The sequence below is a fragment of the Vombatus ursinus genome, unplaced genomic scaffold (assembly GCF_900497805.2).
Source record: "Vombatus ursinus unplaced genomic scaffold, bare-nosed wombat genome assembly UNPS02014818.1, whole genome shotgun sequence".
In the NCBI taxonomy this organism is placed as follows: domain Eukaryota; kingdom Metazoa; phylum Chordata; class Mammalia; order Diprotodontia; family Vombatidae; genus Vombatus; species Vombatus ursinus.
This window is the reverse complement of record NW_020954596.1, coordinates 16748491-16767721: the sequence shown is the minus strand read 5'-3', so window position 1 is coordinate 16767721 and position 19231 is coordinate 16748491. Positions and strand designations below refer to the sequence as shown.

General features: G+C 38.1%; 1 protein-coding gene across 1 annotated transcript in view; it reads right to left on the bottom strand.

Moving 5' to 3' along the window:
- CRMP1 (collapsin response mediator protein 1) overlaps positions 1–19231 on the bottom strand; it is a 78001-nt gene that overhangs the window by 22636 nt on the left and 36134 nt on the right. Inside the window, exons 3-4 of the mRNA XM_027836487.1 lie at positions 17104–17288; positions 3060–3224 (exon numbers count right to left, since the gene is read on the bottom strand). Coding sequence (XP_027692288.1) covers positions 3060–3224; positions 17104–17288 — 350 coding nt within the window. The remainder of the gene's footprint in view (positions 1–3059; positions 3225–17103; positions 17289–19231) is intronic.

Genomic DNA, 19231 nt, shown 5'->3' with positions numbered 1-19231 from the left:
ATCTATCTATCTATCTATCTATCTATCTATCTATCTATCTATCTATCCAGAGAGGAGGGCTTAGCTTCAGGGAGGATAGATACATCTAGAAATACAGTCTAGTATAGCAGGTCAGATGGCAGCACCTGGGGGTCTGAAGGCATAGTAGCAGAGCAGATAGTAAGTATCAGATCTTAGTATTAGTATCAGATAGTATCAGATAGTAAGGGATGCACTGTCAGGACAGATGGTAAGAACTGTTCATACTCCATCTTACTGTCTCCCTTAAATGGTGTCTCCCTGCTCATCTAAGAGGTAGGAGAAGCCATGTCTGTTCTACTGGGTAGAGGTCCTAGAGGGGCCTGGCACACCACCACTGAGAATGCTCCCAAGTGGAGCAGGACCCTAGCCCTAATTTCCTTCAACAGCAGTCAGGATTGGAGGGAGGAGGTAAATCCTGACTCCGTCATCAATATGCTAGCTAGATCTCTCGACTAAATGTCACTGATATTCAGGACCTTGTAGTCCACTCAATGCCTGACCTGAAAATAACCTTAAAGACCATCTAGTCCAAACTAAGACCTAGGGAGTGGAAGGAATTTGTCCAAAGTCACTCAGGTAGTTAAGTAGAACTGGAATTCAAATTCAGCTCATCTGCCTCCAATTCAAGTGCTCTTTCCAATAAATCTTAGAACACAGAATGTGGCAGCCAGAAAGGACAAGAGTACACAGAATGTCAGAGCTGCTTGGGTCTGTAGAACGCAGGACACAGAAAGATGAAACATAAAGAGTCCTAAGAGGTCGTCTAGACAACAGTAGCAAACTAAAGTAGAAATGGATTCCTACCAGCAGCATATTGACTTAGAAATCCACAAATTAACATAATCTTTGGTATACTATGTGTGTGTGTGTGTATACACTTATACACATGTATATGTATGTGTGTATATACATATGCATATGCATACACGTGTGTGTGTGTGTGTATGTGTATGTGTGGGTGGGTGGGTGTACACTAGATGGCACAGTGGATAGAGCACCAGGCCTGGAGTCAGGAAAACTCAGTTTCCTGAATTCAAATCTGTTCTCAGACATTTACTAGCTATGTGACCCTGGGTAAGTCACTTAACCCTGTTTGCCTTTGTTTCCTCATCTGCAAAATGAACTGGAGAAGGAAATGGTAAACCACTCCAGTATCTCTACCAAGAAAATCCCAAATGGGGTCACAAAAAGCCAGACGTGACTGAAATGACCGAACAACAATAACTATATTTTTATTTATTTTGTTAAACATTTCCAATTACATTTTTCAAATAAGAAAACAGAGCCTAGAAAAATGAAGTGACTTTGCTAAGCTTACACAACAAAGCAAAGCCAGGAATAGAATATATATAGGATGCCCAGTTCAGTGCTTTTTTCCACTAAGTCACAGTTGCCTCTCAAAAGAACATTCCCCAGGGATCTTTAATACACTGATTGTCCAATTAAGTGTCAAGAGGGAATACCACTGTCAGAACATCTGAGGCCTCAGGCTAACTCTGTGTTTCTCTGATTGAAGTGAAAATCCCTGACCATGCTATATTCACTGACCATCATCCTGATGGACCCCTAGTCAGCTTCCCCTAAAGAAATATGTATATTCTGTTGTGAATAGATGGAACATGTTCTTGTGGAAGTTCCTGTTGCAACTTCCTGCCAAAGTGACCCATTTCATTAGCAATGACTCACATCTAACTCCTTAATCAATAAACATGCTCTTGTTCTGGTCCACAAAAGCTACCTTGTTGGCATATTTATATGTATTTGTGCATATATATGAGACAACTAAGTGGCACAATGGATAGAGCACTGGGCCTAGAGTTAGAAAGATCAGAGTTAAAATCCAGCCTCAGAAATTTATTAGCTATTTGACTCTGGGCAAGTTACTTAACTCTGTTTGCCTCAGTTTCCTCATCTATAAAATAAGCTGGAGAAGGAAATGGTAAACCACTCCAGTATCTTTGCCAAGAAAACCTCATAGGCAGAATTGGTGTGTCCGTGGGGGTCTGTGGGGGTCACAAAGAGTCAGACACGATTGAACAACTGAACGATAACAACAAAGATGCATACAAACATATATGTGTGTGTGTGTGTGTGTGTGTGTGTGCACATAGAGGTATATATAAGCCCATTCTAGATCTTATAGTCCATTATTATATATACAAATACATGCATACATACATATATACACACATTGTATATATGCATATATGCACATGTGTGTGTATATACATACATATATGTATATATGTATATAAATAATATATATGCACACACACATATATGGACTGTAAGACCTAGAATGGATCTTACAAGATATCTTGTCTATCTATCCCTGATTTTATCAATATAGAAACTGAGGATTAGAGAGGAAAGTGACTTACCCAAGGTCACACAGGAGTTAAGTAGTAAAGATAGTAGCGCAGACATTCTAACTCATAGCCCATGGGTCTTTCGTATTTTCTTTCCTCTGTACAAACCACATTACCTGTCATAGGGCTGGGTATATAGTAGGTACTCAAAAAAGGCTTCCTAGAACCAGGAGAACATTGTACACACTAACAACAACACTATGTGATGACCAACTTTGATAGACTTAGCTCTTCTCAGCAATGCAATGATCGAAGACCTCTCTAAAAGTCTCATGATGGAAAATGCTATCCACATCCAGAGAAAGAACTGTGGAGTTTCAATGCAGATCGAAGCATGCTGTCTTCTCTTTTTCTTTGTTTTTCTTTCTCATGGTTTTTCCCTTTTGTTCTGATTCTTCTTTCACAACATGACTAATGCGGAAATATGTTTAATATGATTGTACATGTACAGCCTATATCAGATTGCACACCATCTTGGGGAGGGAGGGGGAAAATTTGAAACTCAACATCTTACAAAAGTGAATATTGAAAACTAAAAATAAATTAATTAATTTTTTAAAAAAGGACTTGTTAATATAATTGCATTAGGCCCCAAGATATGGAGTAAGTAATGGATGTCTCCTCCAAGCTCACACAGTGAAAACAGACCTTTCCTTATTGATTACTCACCTTTGTCTTGCACCAGCATATCCAGCTCTTCTCGGATCCCATCATACCAGCTGGTGATGTCCACATGGAGAGAGTAATCGCAGCAGGATTTGGTGTCAGCAGCCTCATGCCACTTTTCAAAGGTGGCAAGTAAACTGGCACCAGGCTCAGGGAGGACATGGTCAACTAGAAGAGAATAAGAAGTGCATGGTCAAAGCCAATCCAGGGAACAGAACATTTAGTGTAGGGGGGTAAGGGGGGGGCAGCTAGATGTGGTGCACTGGATAGAGCACTGGGCTTAGAATCAGAAAGACTCATCTTCTTGAGATCAAATCTAGCCTCAGACACTTACTAGCTGTGTGACCCTGGGCAAGTCATTTTATTCCTTTTGCCTCAGTTTCTCATCTGTAAAATGAGCTGGAGAAGGAAATAGCAAAAGAAAACCCCAAAATGGGGTCATGAAGAGTTGGACTCAACTGAAACAACTCAATAACAAGAAGATAAAGGAGTCAAAAAGTTTTCCCTCAAAAAAACGAAACTGTTCCCCATGAACAAAAATTCTCTTTCTAGCAACTCTATCTCCCTACTCCAAGCTCCCATTTCTTCCTGCATGTTACTTCAGCAGCTTCCTGGCTAAGTAAGTATTCTCACTAACTGTAGTTTTCTATATCCGGCCCCAAATTCATTTTGCACATGCTACTCCATTATTCTTTCGATCATGTCACTGCTGTACTCAAACACCTTCCATGGTTCCTCACTGACTAGAAGATAAAAGTCCAAGCTCCTCATCTGGTCATTCAAGGTGCTATATAATCTGGCCCTACCCTTCCTATCAAATCCTATCACAGAACAATAGAACTAGAAGAGTCTTTTCAATGATCTAGTCTAAACTGCACATTTTACAGAGGAGGAAGCTGCACAGTCTCTCCGTCCCGCAGCTATTCTGCAAGATTCCACCAAACATTCTTCCTCAGTCTGGCCCATCTTATTATTTTCTAGCCATTCCCAATACCATAATCATGATCATCTCACTGCTTTTATTGATTCTCCTCCAACCTCCTGCAATTCACTTTCTTTCTCAGTTCAGCAAATATTTATTGACTATTATTTGCGAAGCACAAAATAAGTCATTGGAAATATAAAGGAAAAAACAAACAACAGCAACAGGAAATCCTTGCCCTCAAGCCATTTACATTTTTATTGGGAATACTTGCTGTTGTCCTATTTAACTCTTCATAACCCTGTTTGGGTTTTGGTTTTTTTGTTTGTTTGTTTTTGTTTTTTTTTGGCAAAGATACTCATTTTATAGAAACTGAGGAAACTGAAGCAAATAGGCTTAAGTGACTTGCCCAGGGTCACACAGCTAGTAAGTGTCTCAGGCCAAATTTGAGCTTAGGAAGATAAGTGTTCCTAGTTCCAGGCCCAACACTCCAGTACACCACTTAGCTGCCTCCTAGGGAATACTTAATAAACCACTAAGTGGTTTAAACCACTTATATATCATATATGTAATGATATATAAGCATATATATGTGTTGAAATATACTTATATTTTAACCCAATGTTATTTGAGGAAGGAGGAGCATTAACTACTTAAGTAGTCAGAAAAGATGCCCCACAAAGGCTGGCACCTGAGATGAACCTTACAGAAAGTGAAGTTTTCTAAGAGGCCCAATAGGTAAAGAAGTAGTCGGGCATGGGGGCAAGCATGCATAAAGATATACAGGTAAAGGGGAGGAAGAATGTTAAGTTCAAGGAATAGTAAGAAATTCTGTTTAGCTGGTACATGTTGTGTTTGTAGGGAGCAATGTGAAATGTCTAGAAGGGGAGGCTGGAACAAGAGTGCAAAATAGTTTCAAAGATAGGCTGAGAAGTTCACATTTTATTTTACAGACACCAGTAAGCACCTGAATATTTTGAAGTACAAAGTGATATGGTCATCCTTATGACTTAGGGAAATTACTTTCATAGCTCCCTATAGAAGAGATTAGATGAAGGGATATCTGGAAACAGGGAGACCAATTAGGAGGCTATTGGAATAGTCCAAATTAGAGAAGATAAGGGTCTGAAATATGATGGTGGCCATAAGAGCAGAGACAGAAGAATGGATGCAATAAATGGGGTTAGGATTGATAAGACTTCAAAATTGACTGGACATGGAAGTCTGAGGAAGAGAAAACAGTCAGATCACTGTCAGACTACGAATTTGGGGGAGTGAATGGATGATGGTACCCTCAACAGCAATAGGGAAGTTTGGAAGAGGGATGGGTTTAATGGGGAAGATGATAAATATGGTTCTGGATTGGTTGGATTTTAGATGCATACAGACAATCCAGGTAGAGATGATAATGCAGAGTGGAGTTCAGGAAACAAATTAGGGCAGTATATGTAAATCTGGTAGACATCTACATAAAGATGATAATTAAAATCTTGAGAACTGATGAGATCACCAATGCAAAGGAGATCGCCACCTTTATTTGTCTGACAAAGTGAAAGGGCGAAGGAAACAGATACCTAACCTTCAAATTGCCTTTTTAAATTAAATTTTATTTTTCTAATTAAGAGAAAGTTAATCTATTTTCTCTCCCTTCCATTTTCCACTCCATTGTGGGAAAGAAAATAAGAAAATATGTATGTGTGCATATCAATATCTATATCTATGCATCTATATAGATATAGATACACACACGTGCATATGTGCATATGAATGAAGACATCCCAAGTAAGAGCTTTGGGGGACACCAACGGTTAGGGGGGATGATAGATCATTGAGCAAAGGAGATGGAAAAGAGCGGTAGGTCAGGCTAGAAGAAAACCAGGAGAAAGTATGGAGCATCATGAAAGCTGAGGGAGGAGATTTCCAAGAGGAAAGGGTGATAACAGAGAGGAGAAGGCTGAGCATAGGAAAAAGGACATCATATTTAACAATTAAGAGATCCTGGGTAGCCTCAGAGAAACCACTTCAGTTTATTGGTGGAGTCATACACTAGATTTCTAAACAACTGAGAAGTGAGTGAAAAGTGAGAAAGCAGAAGCAACAAACATAGATTTTTTCCCTTGGAGTTTAGCTGTGAAATGGAGCATAGACGTATTCTCCAAATCCCTGAACCTGGTATTCTCTGACTTCTATATTCTGGCTTCCACTCACCTTTCTACTTTTATTCACTCCTCAGCCTACCACCCTAACCAGCCAGACTGGTTGGCTCACTGCAGAAATTGGGCATTCCTACCACCAAACCTGCGCTCATTACATCAAATTGAAACACCCTCCCCTACAAAAACTACTTATCCTTCAAGATCTATTACCTACTTTATCCAAGAAGACTTTCCTGCCTGACCATACCTGTCCTCAGGGACTTTTCCTTCTTTTGAATTCTTACAGTACTTATTACTTATTCTATTCATGTAACAGTTACCATCCCTTAATGTGTATTATGCTGGTCAAGATGGGGGGGGGAGGGATTAATGGAATATGTAGGGGAGGGTAAGGTTTCAAGAACAAATACCAGTCTAAAAAAATGCTTCTTTGCAAAAGCCTCAGGCCCCCACCATCAGCCATGAGATATTATTTCTTTGATAAGAATGGATAAATGAAAGATAGTTACCTGGGTCAACTTTCTGTAGAGAACCAGAAAACCCTCCTTGTCCTTAGAGATATCTCTCTAATAAAAAGGGAAGGGAAGGAAGATGGGAAGAGAAATGGCCCCTCAAGTTGTTTTTTTTTAATTAAATTTTATTTTTTGAATTAAGAAAAAATCTATTTTCTTTCCCTTCTACCTTTTAAAACTCTACTGGAGAAAAGAAAAAAAAAATCCTTGTAACAAATAGGCATAGTAAAGCAAAACAAATTTCTTCATTGCCTTTGAAAGAATGTATGTGCATCTGCAACCCTGGGGTTATGGTTTTTAAAATCATATTCTCAATTTGTATAAATCATTTTTATGGATGAAGCTACAAATTTCCCATAAAAATTCATGTGCTTTGACTCCCTTTTCGAGAGAATCATGTTTTATAGACACACACACGCTCACACACACACACCATTCCCTAGGCAGTATTAATGCCACAGTGGAATTATTTTATAATATTGATAAAGAACAGGATAAATATACCCATATTCACCCAAAGTTGTTCAGTCATGTCGGATTCTTTGTGACCCCATTTAGGGCTTTCTTGACAAAGATACTAGAGTAGGTTGCCATTTCCTTCTCAGTTCATTTTTATAGGTGAGGAACTGAGGCAAACAGGGTTAAGTGACTTGCCCAGGGTCACACAGTAGGTGTCTGAGATGGGATTTGAACTCATGAAGATGAGCCTTCTTGATTCCAAGTCTAGTGCTCTATCCACTGTGCTACCTAGTTGCCCCCTTATTTAGCTGACAGTAGTATATAAAGCTCAATTCCAATGCCATTCCTTTCATGAATCGTTCCCTGATTCCCCTCTGTCAGAAAGGTTCTCTCTCTCCTCAAACACACCTAAATGCCTGCCTATTCTTGTTTTAGGCATTTACTTCTTTCCTATTTCATTATACTATTTATTCATATTATATCTCCCTTAATAGATGATGTGCTCCTGGAAGATGGGGATTGTCTTGGTTATATTTATTATCTATCGTGCCCAGTGTTTAGTATAGTACACTGCATAATTCAAGCCTTCAATGATATTTATTGGATTCAACTGAATTCTTTTATAAGCTTTAGTGCCTGTCAAAGAATAGGCAATCAATAAATATTGATCAATTTAGTAGCCTGCTATGAGTATCCCTTTAAGGTTTTACTCCTTTACCTTTGTAATTGCAAACATCTCTTAGGTTTTCCACAAGGCTGAATGTTTCTTTTAGCTATAAGATGTGATCCTTTCCCCCTCACTCCCTTCCCGACCACTGCCACCTTGGAGAATGTGTAAGATTTAATGAAAATGTCCAGGAACATCACAGGCACAGGTACTTAGTGGTGGGAAGTCAAGGTAAAAGTGACAGGATGAAAATTCTCAATGCAATAAATTATGCATCTACAGAAAAGCAGTCAGGCCCCCAAACTCACACCTTCACCCCAGGCTGATGAGGAAAAAAACAATTGACTTCCAAATTGCTGGCCAGAATTTATATAGTAGTGAAGGTTTGTCAATGGTATCCGCGACCTCACCTTAAAGAGGGATTAAAAATGTTTAATTAATTGAATCAAAACAAGGCATTCTGGGGAACTGAGTTGATCTTTTAAAATTCTTTTAAGGTCTAAATTTTTCCTTTTTAAAGATTTTTCTCTTTCATTGTTAGTTCAGTTCAGTCATATCCAACTCTTTGTGACCTCATTTTGGGATTTTCTTGGCAAAAATACTACAGTAATTTGCCCTTTCCTTCTTTAGATCATCTTACAGATGAGGAAACTGAGGCAAACAGGGTCAAGTGACTTGCCCAGGGTCACACAGCTAGTAAGTACCCGAGGCCAGATTTGAACTCCAGAAGATGAATCTTCCTGATTCCAGGGCAAGCATTCTATCCACTGCACCACCTAGCTTCCTGTTTCACTATTAATAGATAGATACTGTTATGGTACATACGGCCTCTAGTAATAAAAATTTATATAATTTGAACATGGTAGTGGGGAAGATAAACATTTATATAGTACCTACTGGGTGCTGGGCACTGTGCTAAGTGCTCTTCACAGACATCATCTTATCTGATCCTCGCCACAACACTTTGAGGTAGGTGCTACTATTTTCCTCATTTTATGATTAAGGAAATTGAAGGAAACAGGGACTAAGTGACTTTCCCAGGGTTATCACAACTAGCAAGTATCTGAGGCCTGATTTGAACTCAGGACTTCCTAACTCCAGACCTAGAGCTCCATCCACTGTACCACCAGCTGCCTGGTAATTCTAGAGTAAGAACAACATGATTTCATTTAATCGGAAATCATAATTGTTTGATGAACCAACCTTATTCTATTTCTTAATATTTCATATCTTAGTTTAATCTACATGACATATTTGACAGTGATGAGTGGTAATGCCCAGTAGGGGAAGATCATAAACTGCTAGAGCAAAAAGGGACATCAAAATAGAAAATATCTAATGTTGGAGCCAGAAGAGTTCTTAGAACACACACAGTCAGAACTGGAAGGAGCCAACCTACATCAAATCTTCACCTTTCATTTTGTAGCTAGGTGATGCAGTGGATAGAGAACTGGGCCTGGAGTCAGGAAGACTCAACTTCCTGAGTTCAAATCTGTCCTCAGACACTTACTAGCTGTGTGACCCTGGGAAAGACACCTAACCCTGTTTGCCTCAGTTTCCTCATCTGTAAAATGAACTGGAGAAGGAAATGGCAAACCACTCCAATATCTTTGCTAAGAAAACCCCAAATGGGATCATGAAGAGTCTGAAACAACTGAAATTGAACAACAAAAAAGAAACTAAGGCTCAGGGAAGTAAAGTGACTTGTTCCAGATGGCATAGCAAGTTAGTAGCAAAACTGTCTTTTGAACAGTGTTCTTCTATTTATATGTAACTGATTTAATTCAAACTAACATGTTTTTTACAAATATTCTTTAACACAGGCATTTCAGTAAGTATAATTATTAATTCGCTGCCTCTATTGGACCATTATTCCAAGTTAAGGAGATTTTACTATATTAACTATTAAGGTAATAAAAAGTTTTGACAAAAAATAAAATTTTAAAATGTTATAACAATCTAGTTTCTCTTTGGGTAAGAAGATAGTCAAGGGACTATCTTTTTAATAATAATAAAAATAATTCTAATATCCTGCATTTATATAGAGCTTTAAGGCTTGCAAAAAGTACTATACAAATGTTATTTGTTTAATCTCAGCACCCCTATTTTACAGATGAGGAAAGTGAGGCAGAGAGTGGTTAAGTGATTCATCCAAGGTCACACAGATAGTAAGTATCTAAGGCCATGTTCGAATTCCGCTCTTCCTTACTCCAGGACCAGTGCTCTATCTACTATATCACCTAGTTGCCATTTTCTTCCTTCTCTTCCTTCCTTTCATTTTCTTCCTTCCTTCCTTTCTTCTTTCTTCTTTGCCTCCCATTTTTCCTTCCTTTTTTTCCTTTCAATAGCAACATAAAGGTCTTTAGAGACTATTTCTGCCCATATCATCTGAGCCAAAATAAGGCAACTTTCTGAAATAATGGTGTAGGGCCTCTATGGACACAGACAGACTTTTCATTTCCCTGAAATAATGCAATCAATCAATCCTAGTGGGGTTGAGACTGGCTTCTCTGCAACACTAAATTACTGACTGAGAAGAAGTTACTTTCTCTGTGTGTGACTGTAGTACCAGGAGCAGTGGACAGGGAAGGAGTGACCTCATAGCTACAGCTACTCATAGGTTGAGGATTGCCATCTCTTTGTTTTACACTGTCAGATCTAGTGTGTCTGAAAGTATCAGACGTCACAATTAAAAGACCATGGCTAATGTTCACCTTAAGGAAAGAGCAATCAACATAATCATGTTTCAGTTTCCAACTGGCTTTCCATGCTTAGGACTGACTGTTGAAGTAATTGCTTCAGCTTTAAATAAGGCTCATAAACCTAGGAAAAATTCATTTTCCGAGGCTGATTTCCCCAATGTAAAATAATTGGTAAAATGCAAAACCGTATATGTTACTAGGCCTAATTCTAGCAAAATCTTATCTAATAACAATTAGCCATCAGAACAGAAAGCTCTACAGAAGCAGCTACCATGAAATTGTCTCTTGTTCTTTTCTTTCCCCAAACACAAGTTTTGATATACTTTGTTTAGTACAAAGAACACATTTCAATATAATGAAAAAAAAATTGCTCATTGATACCACAGTGAAATTATTTTATAGTCCTAGAGTCAGAAAACAAAACTAATGTCGTGTCGAGCAAATTATGTTTTACTGGACTTTTGACTGCAAGATATCACATAGAAGGAGAGAGAACATGAACTCTTTTGATGATCAACACAAGTAGAGAAAGCCCCAAGAGTCCCATGTGAGATGTTTGAAACCTTTCTCTTTTGTCAAAAGCTTTTTAGTAATAAATGAAACCAACTATATTCAAATAAGCCAACAGACTCGGAAGTCAAGGTGTCTAGCTGACATTATGGTTTGCATCCCCAGGATGCCTAAAATTCTCAGAGACTGAAATTTCCTTTTTCTATCATGGCTCCCCTGATGTGTATTTACTGCAGCAGCCCCATTTTTAGGGCTTTCCATGCCACTGTATTTGCTGTGCTGACTTAGACAAAGTACAGTGTGAAGCAAGCACTGTGTGTACAAACACAGACCCACATACTCATCAACAGTTTTCCTTAAGATGATTAAATGATAAAAGGATTGCAATTACTCCCTTCACTCAGTTCAATCACGCCCTTATTTGGCTGTATGCAAAACAGTCCCAATCCTTTCCCTTGCAGCCTTCCTACCAACAGGTGGTGATAGCAATGGCGACATCAATATTCATGAGGTACAAGCAAGGCCTTGTTGCTATAGCTGGTAGGTTGCTATTAGGAAGATTAGCTGAGTAGGCCCATCCCCTTGCAAAAGGCAATAACAACAGGGAGGTCTTGCCTGTCTGGATACTATCCCTGACTTCACCCAGGTCTTATAGTGGAAGGAGCCTCGTGCCAGGAGTACAAGGCTTGTGTGTATTGCTCTGTCATGAGTTTCATTCCTTGATCTGGGACAATTCATTTCCCTCCTTTGGGACTAAATATCTCCTTCCATCCAATGAGAAGGTTGGATTAGATTAGGGGTTATTAATTTGTGATCCACCAACAGATTTCAGAGGGTCCATGAACTTGGATAGGGAAAAAAAAATTACATTTTAATTTTTATTAACTTCTAACTGAAATTTAAACGTTCCCTTCTATTGTGAATGGAGGAAACAAATGTAACTGTCACCAAGGAAGTCACAGATATCTTCATATCAGATTAAAGATATCATTTGTGGGGATCACCACTTCGAAATGACCATATTTGCTAACTTGTCTCTAGACTATACATGATTTCAGTCTCCAAGTCTACATACTAGATTTCAATATAATTGATTTCCTTTGTAATCCTATGTACTTTATTTAGTATATTTACAAATATTCCGAGGTTTCCATAGATTTCATCATTTTCCCAACGGGCTCCATGACACCAAAAAAGGTTAAAAAAATAAACAAATAAAACCTGGATTAGACAATCTCTAAGGTCTCGTCTGTTTGTTTGTTTTTGGGTTTTTTTGGCTAGGCAATAGGGTTAAGTGACTTGCCCTGGGTCACACAGCTAGTAAGTGTTATGTGTCTGAGGCTGTATTTGAACTCAGGTCCTCCTAAATCCAGGGCTGGTGCTCTACCCACTGTGCCACCTAGCTGCCCCTCTAAGGTTTCTTCTGGTTTTAATATCCTGCATCTTGTGTTCTATGCTCCTTTCCATCTCTGCTTCCATAATTTTCTAATTATAATAGAATGAATCTTCTTTCTCACAGAATTTCTTCTAATTCAAAGCAAAATAATAATGCACCATACATACTACTTTCAAGTCAGCATTGGCAGAAAAATCTCAAATTCATGTCAAAATTTCATTTCTGACACTGGATCAGTGGCAAGGTCCTATATATCTGGGGTTCAAATGGAGAGATTAGGCAGTTGATATCTCCTTGTGAACTGAGAGTAACTCATAGAAGAAAACTTGGATTCTGGTCAGTTCCCCTTCCTACTAGCTTTGTGTAGGTGGGTAAGTCACTCAATTCCCTCTTCTTTAAAAGGAGACTAGAAACACAGATGCTATGACCTAAGAATCACAATGATGCTCAAACTGAAAAGCATGATATAAATATAAGCTGTCCTATTTATGACAATTATTTACATTATTATTAAAAGGTTGAGCCATTGGCAGAAGCAGGCTAAGCAACCACCAGGTTGGTGCACTTTGAAGGACACCAAAATACCCTGATTCCTCACCCAGCCACCCAATATTCCCGATTAGTCTTCTCCTTTTGTCTATGAGGTACCTTCTGAAGACAGGCATTTTAACGAGCATAGAGTATTTGATTTCCTGAGGATACTAGTACATATCCAAGTATGTAACACTAGGGGTCACTATGTTGAGTTTATGGTTTGATTAGACAGACTTCAAAAAGCCCAAGTTCCTAACAATTCTGCCCTTGGAAGTTAAATTATGAAACATGAATAGCTTACAACTATGCCTCTATTAGTGAAAATTCTCTGACTATGGGCTAGCAGGGAGTTGGGATGCAAGCCCTGAATTAGGAAAGGTCACTCTCCTCTGAAGTAGATCCTAGATCTGTCCTTTACCCTCCTGTCATAAACACAGGAAAACCAGAAAATGCAAAACAAAACAAAACAAACAAACAAACAAACAAAAAACCAAAACAGGGCATGCCACTGGTGTTTATGATTTAGAAATAGGTATCAATTACTCCTATCTAAACTACAGTAGGGAGCGGTGGTAAGGATCATTAATGCCTCCTTGCTTTTTTTTACCCTCAGTATTCCAGCCACCTGTGCAAGAAACTCCAACATACCTTGAGACTTGCCCCTTTACCTTTCACCTGGGTTTGAGTAAAGGAACTACCAATGTGGCCACTGCAGCCACAGTCTGATTGTTGTTCCATGCATGGGGGAAGGCCTGCCATCTTCCTCCTCTCTGTGCATTCTTTCTCTTCCTTGTCCAAGGTGTGAGAGGAGTGTGGGGGAGGGGAGAAGAATTTGCCCTCCATTCTTTTTTATTTTTTTTTGGAAGTTTCTTTTTTTAATATTAAACATTTATTAATTTATTTATTTTTAGTCTTCAACATTCACGAGTTCCAAATTTTCTCCTCATCTCACCCCTCTCTCACTCCAAGACGGAGTGCATTCTGAATACCCCTTCCCCTCATCTGCCCTTCCTTCTATCACCCCCCCTTCTTTTATCCCCTTCCCCTTCTATTTTCCTAAAGGTCTGTCCTCCATTCTTGATCTTGCATTAGCTTCCTCTCTTCCCAAACTGGGAAGAAATATGACTCCCAAGGTCTTTGGGCCCCGTTAGAAGGTATCCAGTACAAGTCTTGCTAGAAAAACTGTTGCACAAGGAAAGCTTTTTCCAATTAATCAGTTGCTACTTATGGTCACCCAGGTGAGAGCAAAGGGAATGATTGTAAGAAGGTCTGAGGCAGGTGAGGGTGGGGAAAGGGAGGAAAACTGAAATGAAGGGCAGAGGAAACAGATCAATTTTGCTTACTTTAAAATTTTCCATTGGGCCAGGTCTGACTTTTTACATATATTTGCATGTATATGTAGACAACCAATTTTTTTAAGTGGGAAAGCCATTTAACCTTCCAGCTCTATATCCTTTTACTATTTTTTTAAAATTCAATTCTAATCTTCTATGTTCCATGATCTAAGTTTATTTCTAACTTTAATGTTCTAGGTTCAATGTCCTAAGGTCCCTTCTAGTGCTAAGAGTCTAGGCTTTGCAGTCTATAGGTCTCCACATTTTATGACTCTGAGTCTTTGATTAAATCATAGCCTAAGGCATCTTTCCACCAGGAAATCCCATTGTAGTATTAATTTAACATTATACAAAACAGTTATTATTTCTGATAGCCCTCTGAGACTACGCTGTATTATCTCTAGTTACCTCATGTGAGGAGGGTTTATCCATGAGTTAGATAAACCATAAGTCTGGATGTTAGGAAAGGTCTGAGGCCTGCTAAGTAGCATTCAAGATATTGTTGGAGTTTGCCAGGGCAAATTGTATGTGTGCCCCAGAATGGTGGAAAGAAAGAACCAATTCCTGGAGGAAATATAAGGCACAGCATTGGACTGCCCCCTGTGAAGACCTCTTCAACTGTGTGTTCTCTAGAGTATCTCAGGATCAATACTGGGCTCACAGTGGGTGCCAGACAGTATTACACCAATGGACACATATTTAAGGTAGCCAGCTGATCTCCTATACCTTCTCCCAAAGTTGACAATTAACATTTTACCAATCACAGGCTCCCAAAGAATTAGTGACCATTTTTTTTAATAAAGGTCTAGACATGAAGAAAAGTAGACAAGAAAAACCTGGCCACAATATAAAGCTTTATGGAATGACAAAACAAGGCTGTGAAATGGATCAAACTACCCCTAACTGTACCCAGATAAAAGGGCAAAGGTCTATATTACATGTTTTTGATGCAGTGGCTTCTATCCTGTCGCCTTTCAGAAGTGGCAATCAAGATAGAACAGTAAACCACCCATACCCATGGTGGAAAACTGGCAGCCAAAGAGACCTAGAATTACGAAGTTATCCAGAGAAAAAAGGACTTCCTTGGAGCAATGGGAGGGTATAAACCCAAAGGAAAATGACTAATAATAAAGTTTCTCCAAGGCAGAGATCAAACCAAATCTCCACACATCTTCAGAATGAGAAGGTCTGGATAGATTAAAATGGATGCTAATGGATGAAGAAGGAGCTAAACAGTATGTATTCCATATGGAGCTACTGGGAACAGAAAATAAAGTGTAGAAACCACAGAGATTGAGAACAAAAGATTAGGTATAACTTCAGCATATAGATCATCAGTGACATTCATAAAAAGATGGAGAAAAGAACCAAAAGAAAGTCAAAAAGGAATATAACTCAGTGAATAAATATGTCAGTGTTGGATAGCAACCTGAAAACTTTTAATGAAAATAAATAGCAAGACGATAAATTCTATAGGGTATCCAGAAATATTGGAAGAATAATAAGAAATTCTGAATATTGTTCAGAAAAGGAAAAATTATGCAATGAAAAATGACAAGAAAAAGGAGGATGGAAACTAAATCAGAATTTAAGGCAGAAAACAGAGTACTAAAGGAAGAAATTAAGAGAAATTAGAATTCACACTTATTTAACTGGGACTGCTAGGTGGCAGAGTGGATGGAGCACTGGGCCTGGAGTCAGAAAAACTCATCTTCCTGAATTCAAATCAGGCTTCAGACACTTACTAGCTATGTGACCCTGGCCAATTCACTTAACCCTATTTGTCTCAGTTTTCTCATTTGTAAACTGGGCTGGAGAAAGAAATGGTAAACCACTCCAGTATCTTTGTCAAGAAAACCCTAAATGAGGCAAAAAAAATTAGATATGATTGGAATGACTGAAAAACAAGAGTTCATAATATAGAAAACACAAAACAGAATCATTCCAAAACCAGAGAAGCTCTGAGAAACAGAATGACATGTTTAGAATGCAAGAACATAGATATGGAATAAAATTTTTACGGGTATTACATAAAAAGCAGTAACACTGTTAAAATATATGAGTTCTATGTAACCAGATTAAATCATTTTGAATATAAAATATGCAGAGATTATTTGAGTTATAAGTTTCCCCGGAAAAAAAGTTAAACTATAAATCATGGTGCAGGAAAAATATAGGAAAGTAATATATGAAAAAAAAGTATTTCATACAGCGGGCAAAGAATACCTTAATAGAATCCATAAGATTCCAAGTATATTTGAAAACCCCAAGTTTAAATCACAAACAAATGTCATAGTTAAATTCCTGAATTTCTTTATAAAGCATATATATAGCATTTATGTATATACATATATACAAATATGCAAATATACATATAAGTGCATATGTACATACATATGTATGTGTTTATATATACATATGTGTGTATAAAAAGAAAAGGTTTTCAAATAGCTAGGAAAACTATTTTGAATAGGCCAGAACTATTCCCAATTGATGAGAATTCAAAAAAGGGACTGGAATATAATTCTCTGAAAAGCAACAGAGATTGAGTCACATCCTCAATTAGCATAACCTGTAAAGCTAAACCTAATCATCTAAGATAAAAGATGGCCTTTCAACAAAAGAAACCTGAGATGAAATGTGAAAACAGGACTTTGTTTTATATACCCTTGTGTCACCTCCATGCTGACTTACACATTTCTACATGATAGCTGCCCAGTAAATATTTGTGTGCAGTAGTAAAGAGCATAATTGATCAAATATGATTCTGACTTCTCTATTACACATCCTAATTGCTAAGAGATAGGGAATCTTCAGAGACCCAGCCACCAAAGGAATGATTTATCAGTACTTACTGATCATGGTAGTGCCACCTGCCAGTGCTGCTTTGGTGCCTTGGTAGAAGTCATCAACAGAGGTCATTCCCTGGTAGGGCTTCTGTAAGTATGTGTTGACATCAATTCCTCCAGGGATAACCATCCGCCCATTGGCCTCAATAGTTTTCACTCCACCAGGAACTATTAAGTTTTCTCCTATTTGTCTAAAAGGCAAAAAACAAAGATTATGTCAGAATCCTGAAGGCAAAAATCAGTTGATCAACAATAAAGCTTTTGATGAAATTACTAGGGAATGTCTCCATCATCCGGATGAACTCAAAGAAATACTACTGAATATTCTCTATATTTAAGGCACTTTTCCATGGATTCAGTATCCTCTGTGATATAAATCCACAGACTCATAGAGCCTTAGAGATACAGGAAACTTTATTATTATTATTTTTCCAATTTTTAAATAGTTTTATTTTTTCCAATTACATGTAAAGACAATATTTAACATTAATTTTTTATAAAATTTTGAGATCCAAGTTTTCTCCTTCCCTCATAACTCTCCTTAAGATGACAAGCAATTTGATATAGGTTATATGTATGCAATCACATAAAACCTGTTTCCATATTAGTCATGCTGTGAGAGAAGAGTTTGTAAAAAATTAGTTTGCAAAAGGTAAAAAAACATACAAAAATACAGAAAGTGAAAATATTATGCTTCCATCTGCATTCATACTCCACCAGCTCTTTATCTGGAAGTGAATAGCATTTTCCATCATGAGTCTTTTGGAATTGTCTTGGATCATTGTATTGCTGAGAAGAGCTAAGCCAATGATAGTTGATCATTGCACTATGTTGCTGTTACAATGTGCAATGTTTTCCTGGTTCTGTTCACTTCACTTTGAATCAGTGATAAAGGGATTTTTTTTTTCAACTAGTCCAACCCCTGCAATGTTGCAGATGACCACCATGGTTCCAATCCCAGCTCTGTTACTCAGTATATAATACGTTGAGAAGGTCCTTTAATCAATTTGGGTCCCAATTTCTTCACTTATAAAATAGTGGAGTTGCACTAACCATACTCCATAAAACCTCATACTCCATAAAATAATGGAATTGAACAATTTCCTTTCCAGCTTTAAAGCTTATGATCCCAGAACACTGTGGACAAAAAAGGGGATGTGATATTCTAGTCATTGGGGGCTTAGAGTAACCGAGACAGAATGTGTTGGGGCAGGGTATCTAGAATTTAGAAAATATGGAGTAATAGAAAAGAGGAAGCTCATTTATTCTACATTCCAGTCAAACTGGGTTACCCATTCCTTGATTTCAACACTCTGTCTCCCACCTCTGCATTTGCAAGAACTACTCCCATTTCTAGAATGCATGTCCTCCTCAACTTCTCCTCTTAAAATTCTTGACTTCCCTCAAGGTTCACCTCACAGGCCACTTCCTATGTGAAACTTTCCTTGATCCACCATGTGTAATGCTGCCCTTAAATGCATTGTATTATACTTGTAATACATTTATTAATATGCATGTATAGCCCAACTTAATCTATTACCTTGCACATGTATGTTCTGAACAAATGTTTATTGGATTGGATTCTCTCTCCCCGGTAGAATGTAAGCCCGTTGAAGGCAGAGACTATCCCATTTTTTTCCTTAGTATTCCCAGTAATTAGACAGAGTAGGCAGTTAATAAATGTTTGTTAAATTAAATTGAATGAGAAAGAATGAGAACAAAAACAGGGGTAAATGGTTTAGCCTTGGCAAGAGGGTTTACCTAGGCAATGCAGTAGATAGAGCTCTGGGCTGGAGTTAGTAAGACCTGAGTTCAAATCTAGCCCCAGACATCTACTAGTTGTGTAACCCTGGGCAAGCCACTTAACCTTTGTCTTCCTTGGTTTCCTCAACTATAAAATGAGGATAATAACATAGTACCTTTATGACAGGGTTGTTGTGAAGATCAAATGAGATAATATTTGTAACGTGCTTAGGACAATGCCTGGAAGATAGTAGGCACTTAGCAAGTGTTTGTCCCCTTACCCTGAGATTGAATTAAAGGAGGACAAAATAGATGAAAATACAGAGAATATTCTGAGTTGTGGAGGAGAGGTGTAGAAACTCACGGTGATTGGCCTTAGTCAATTGGGTGA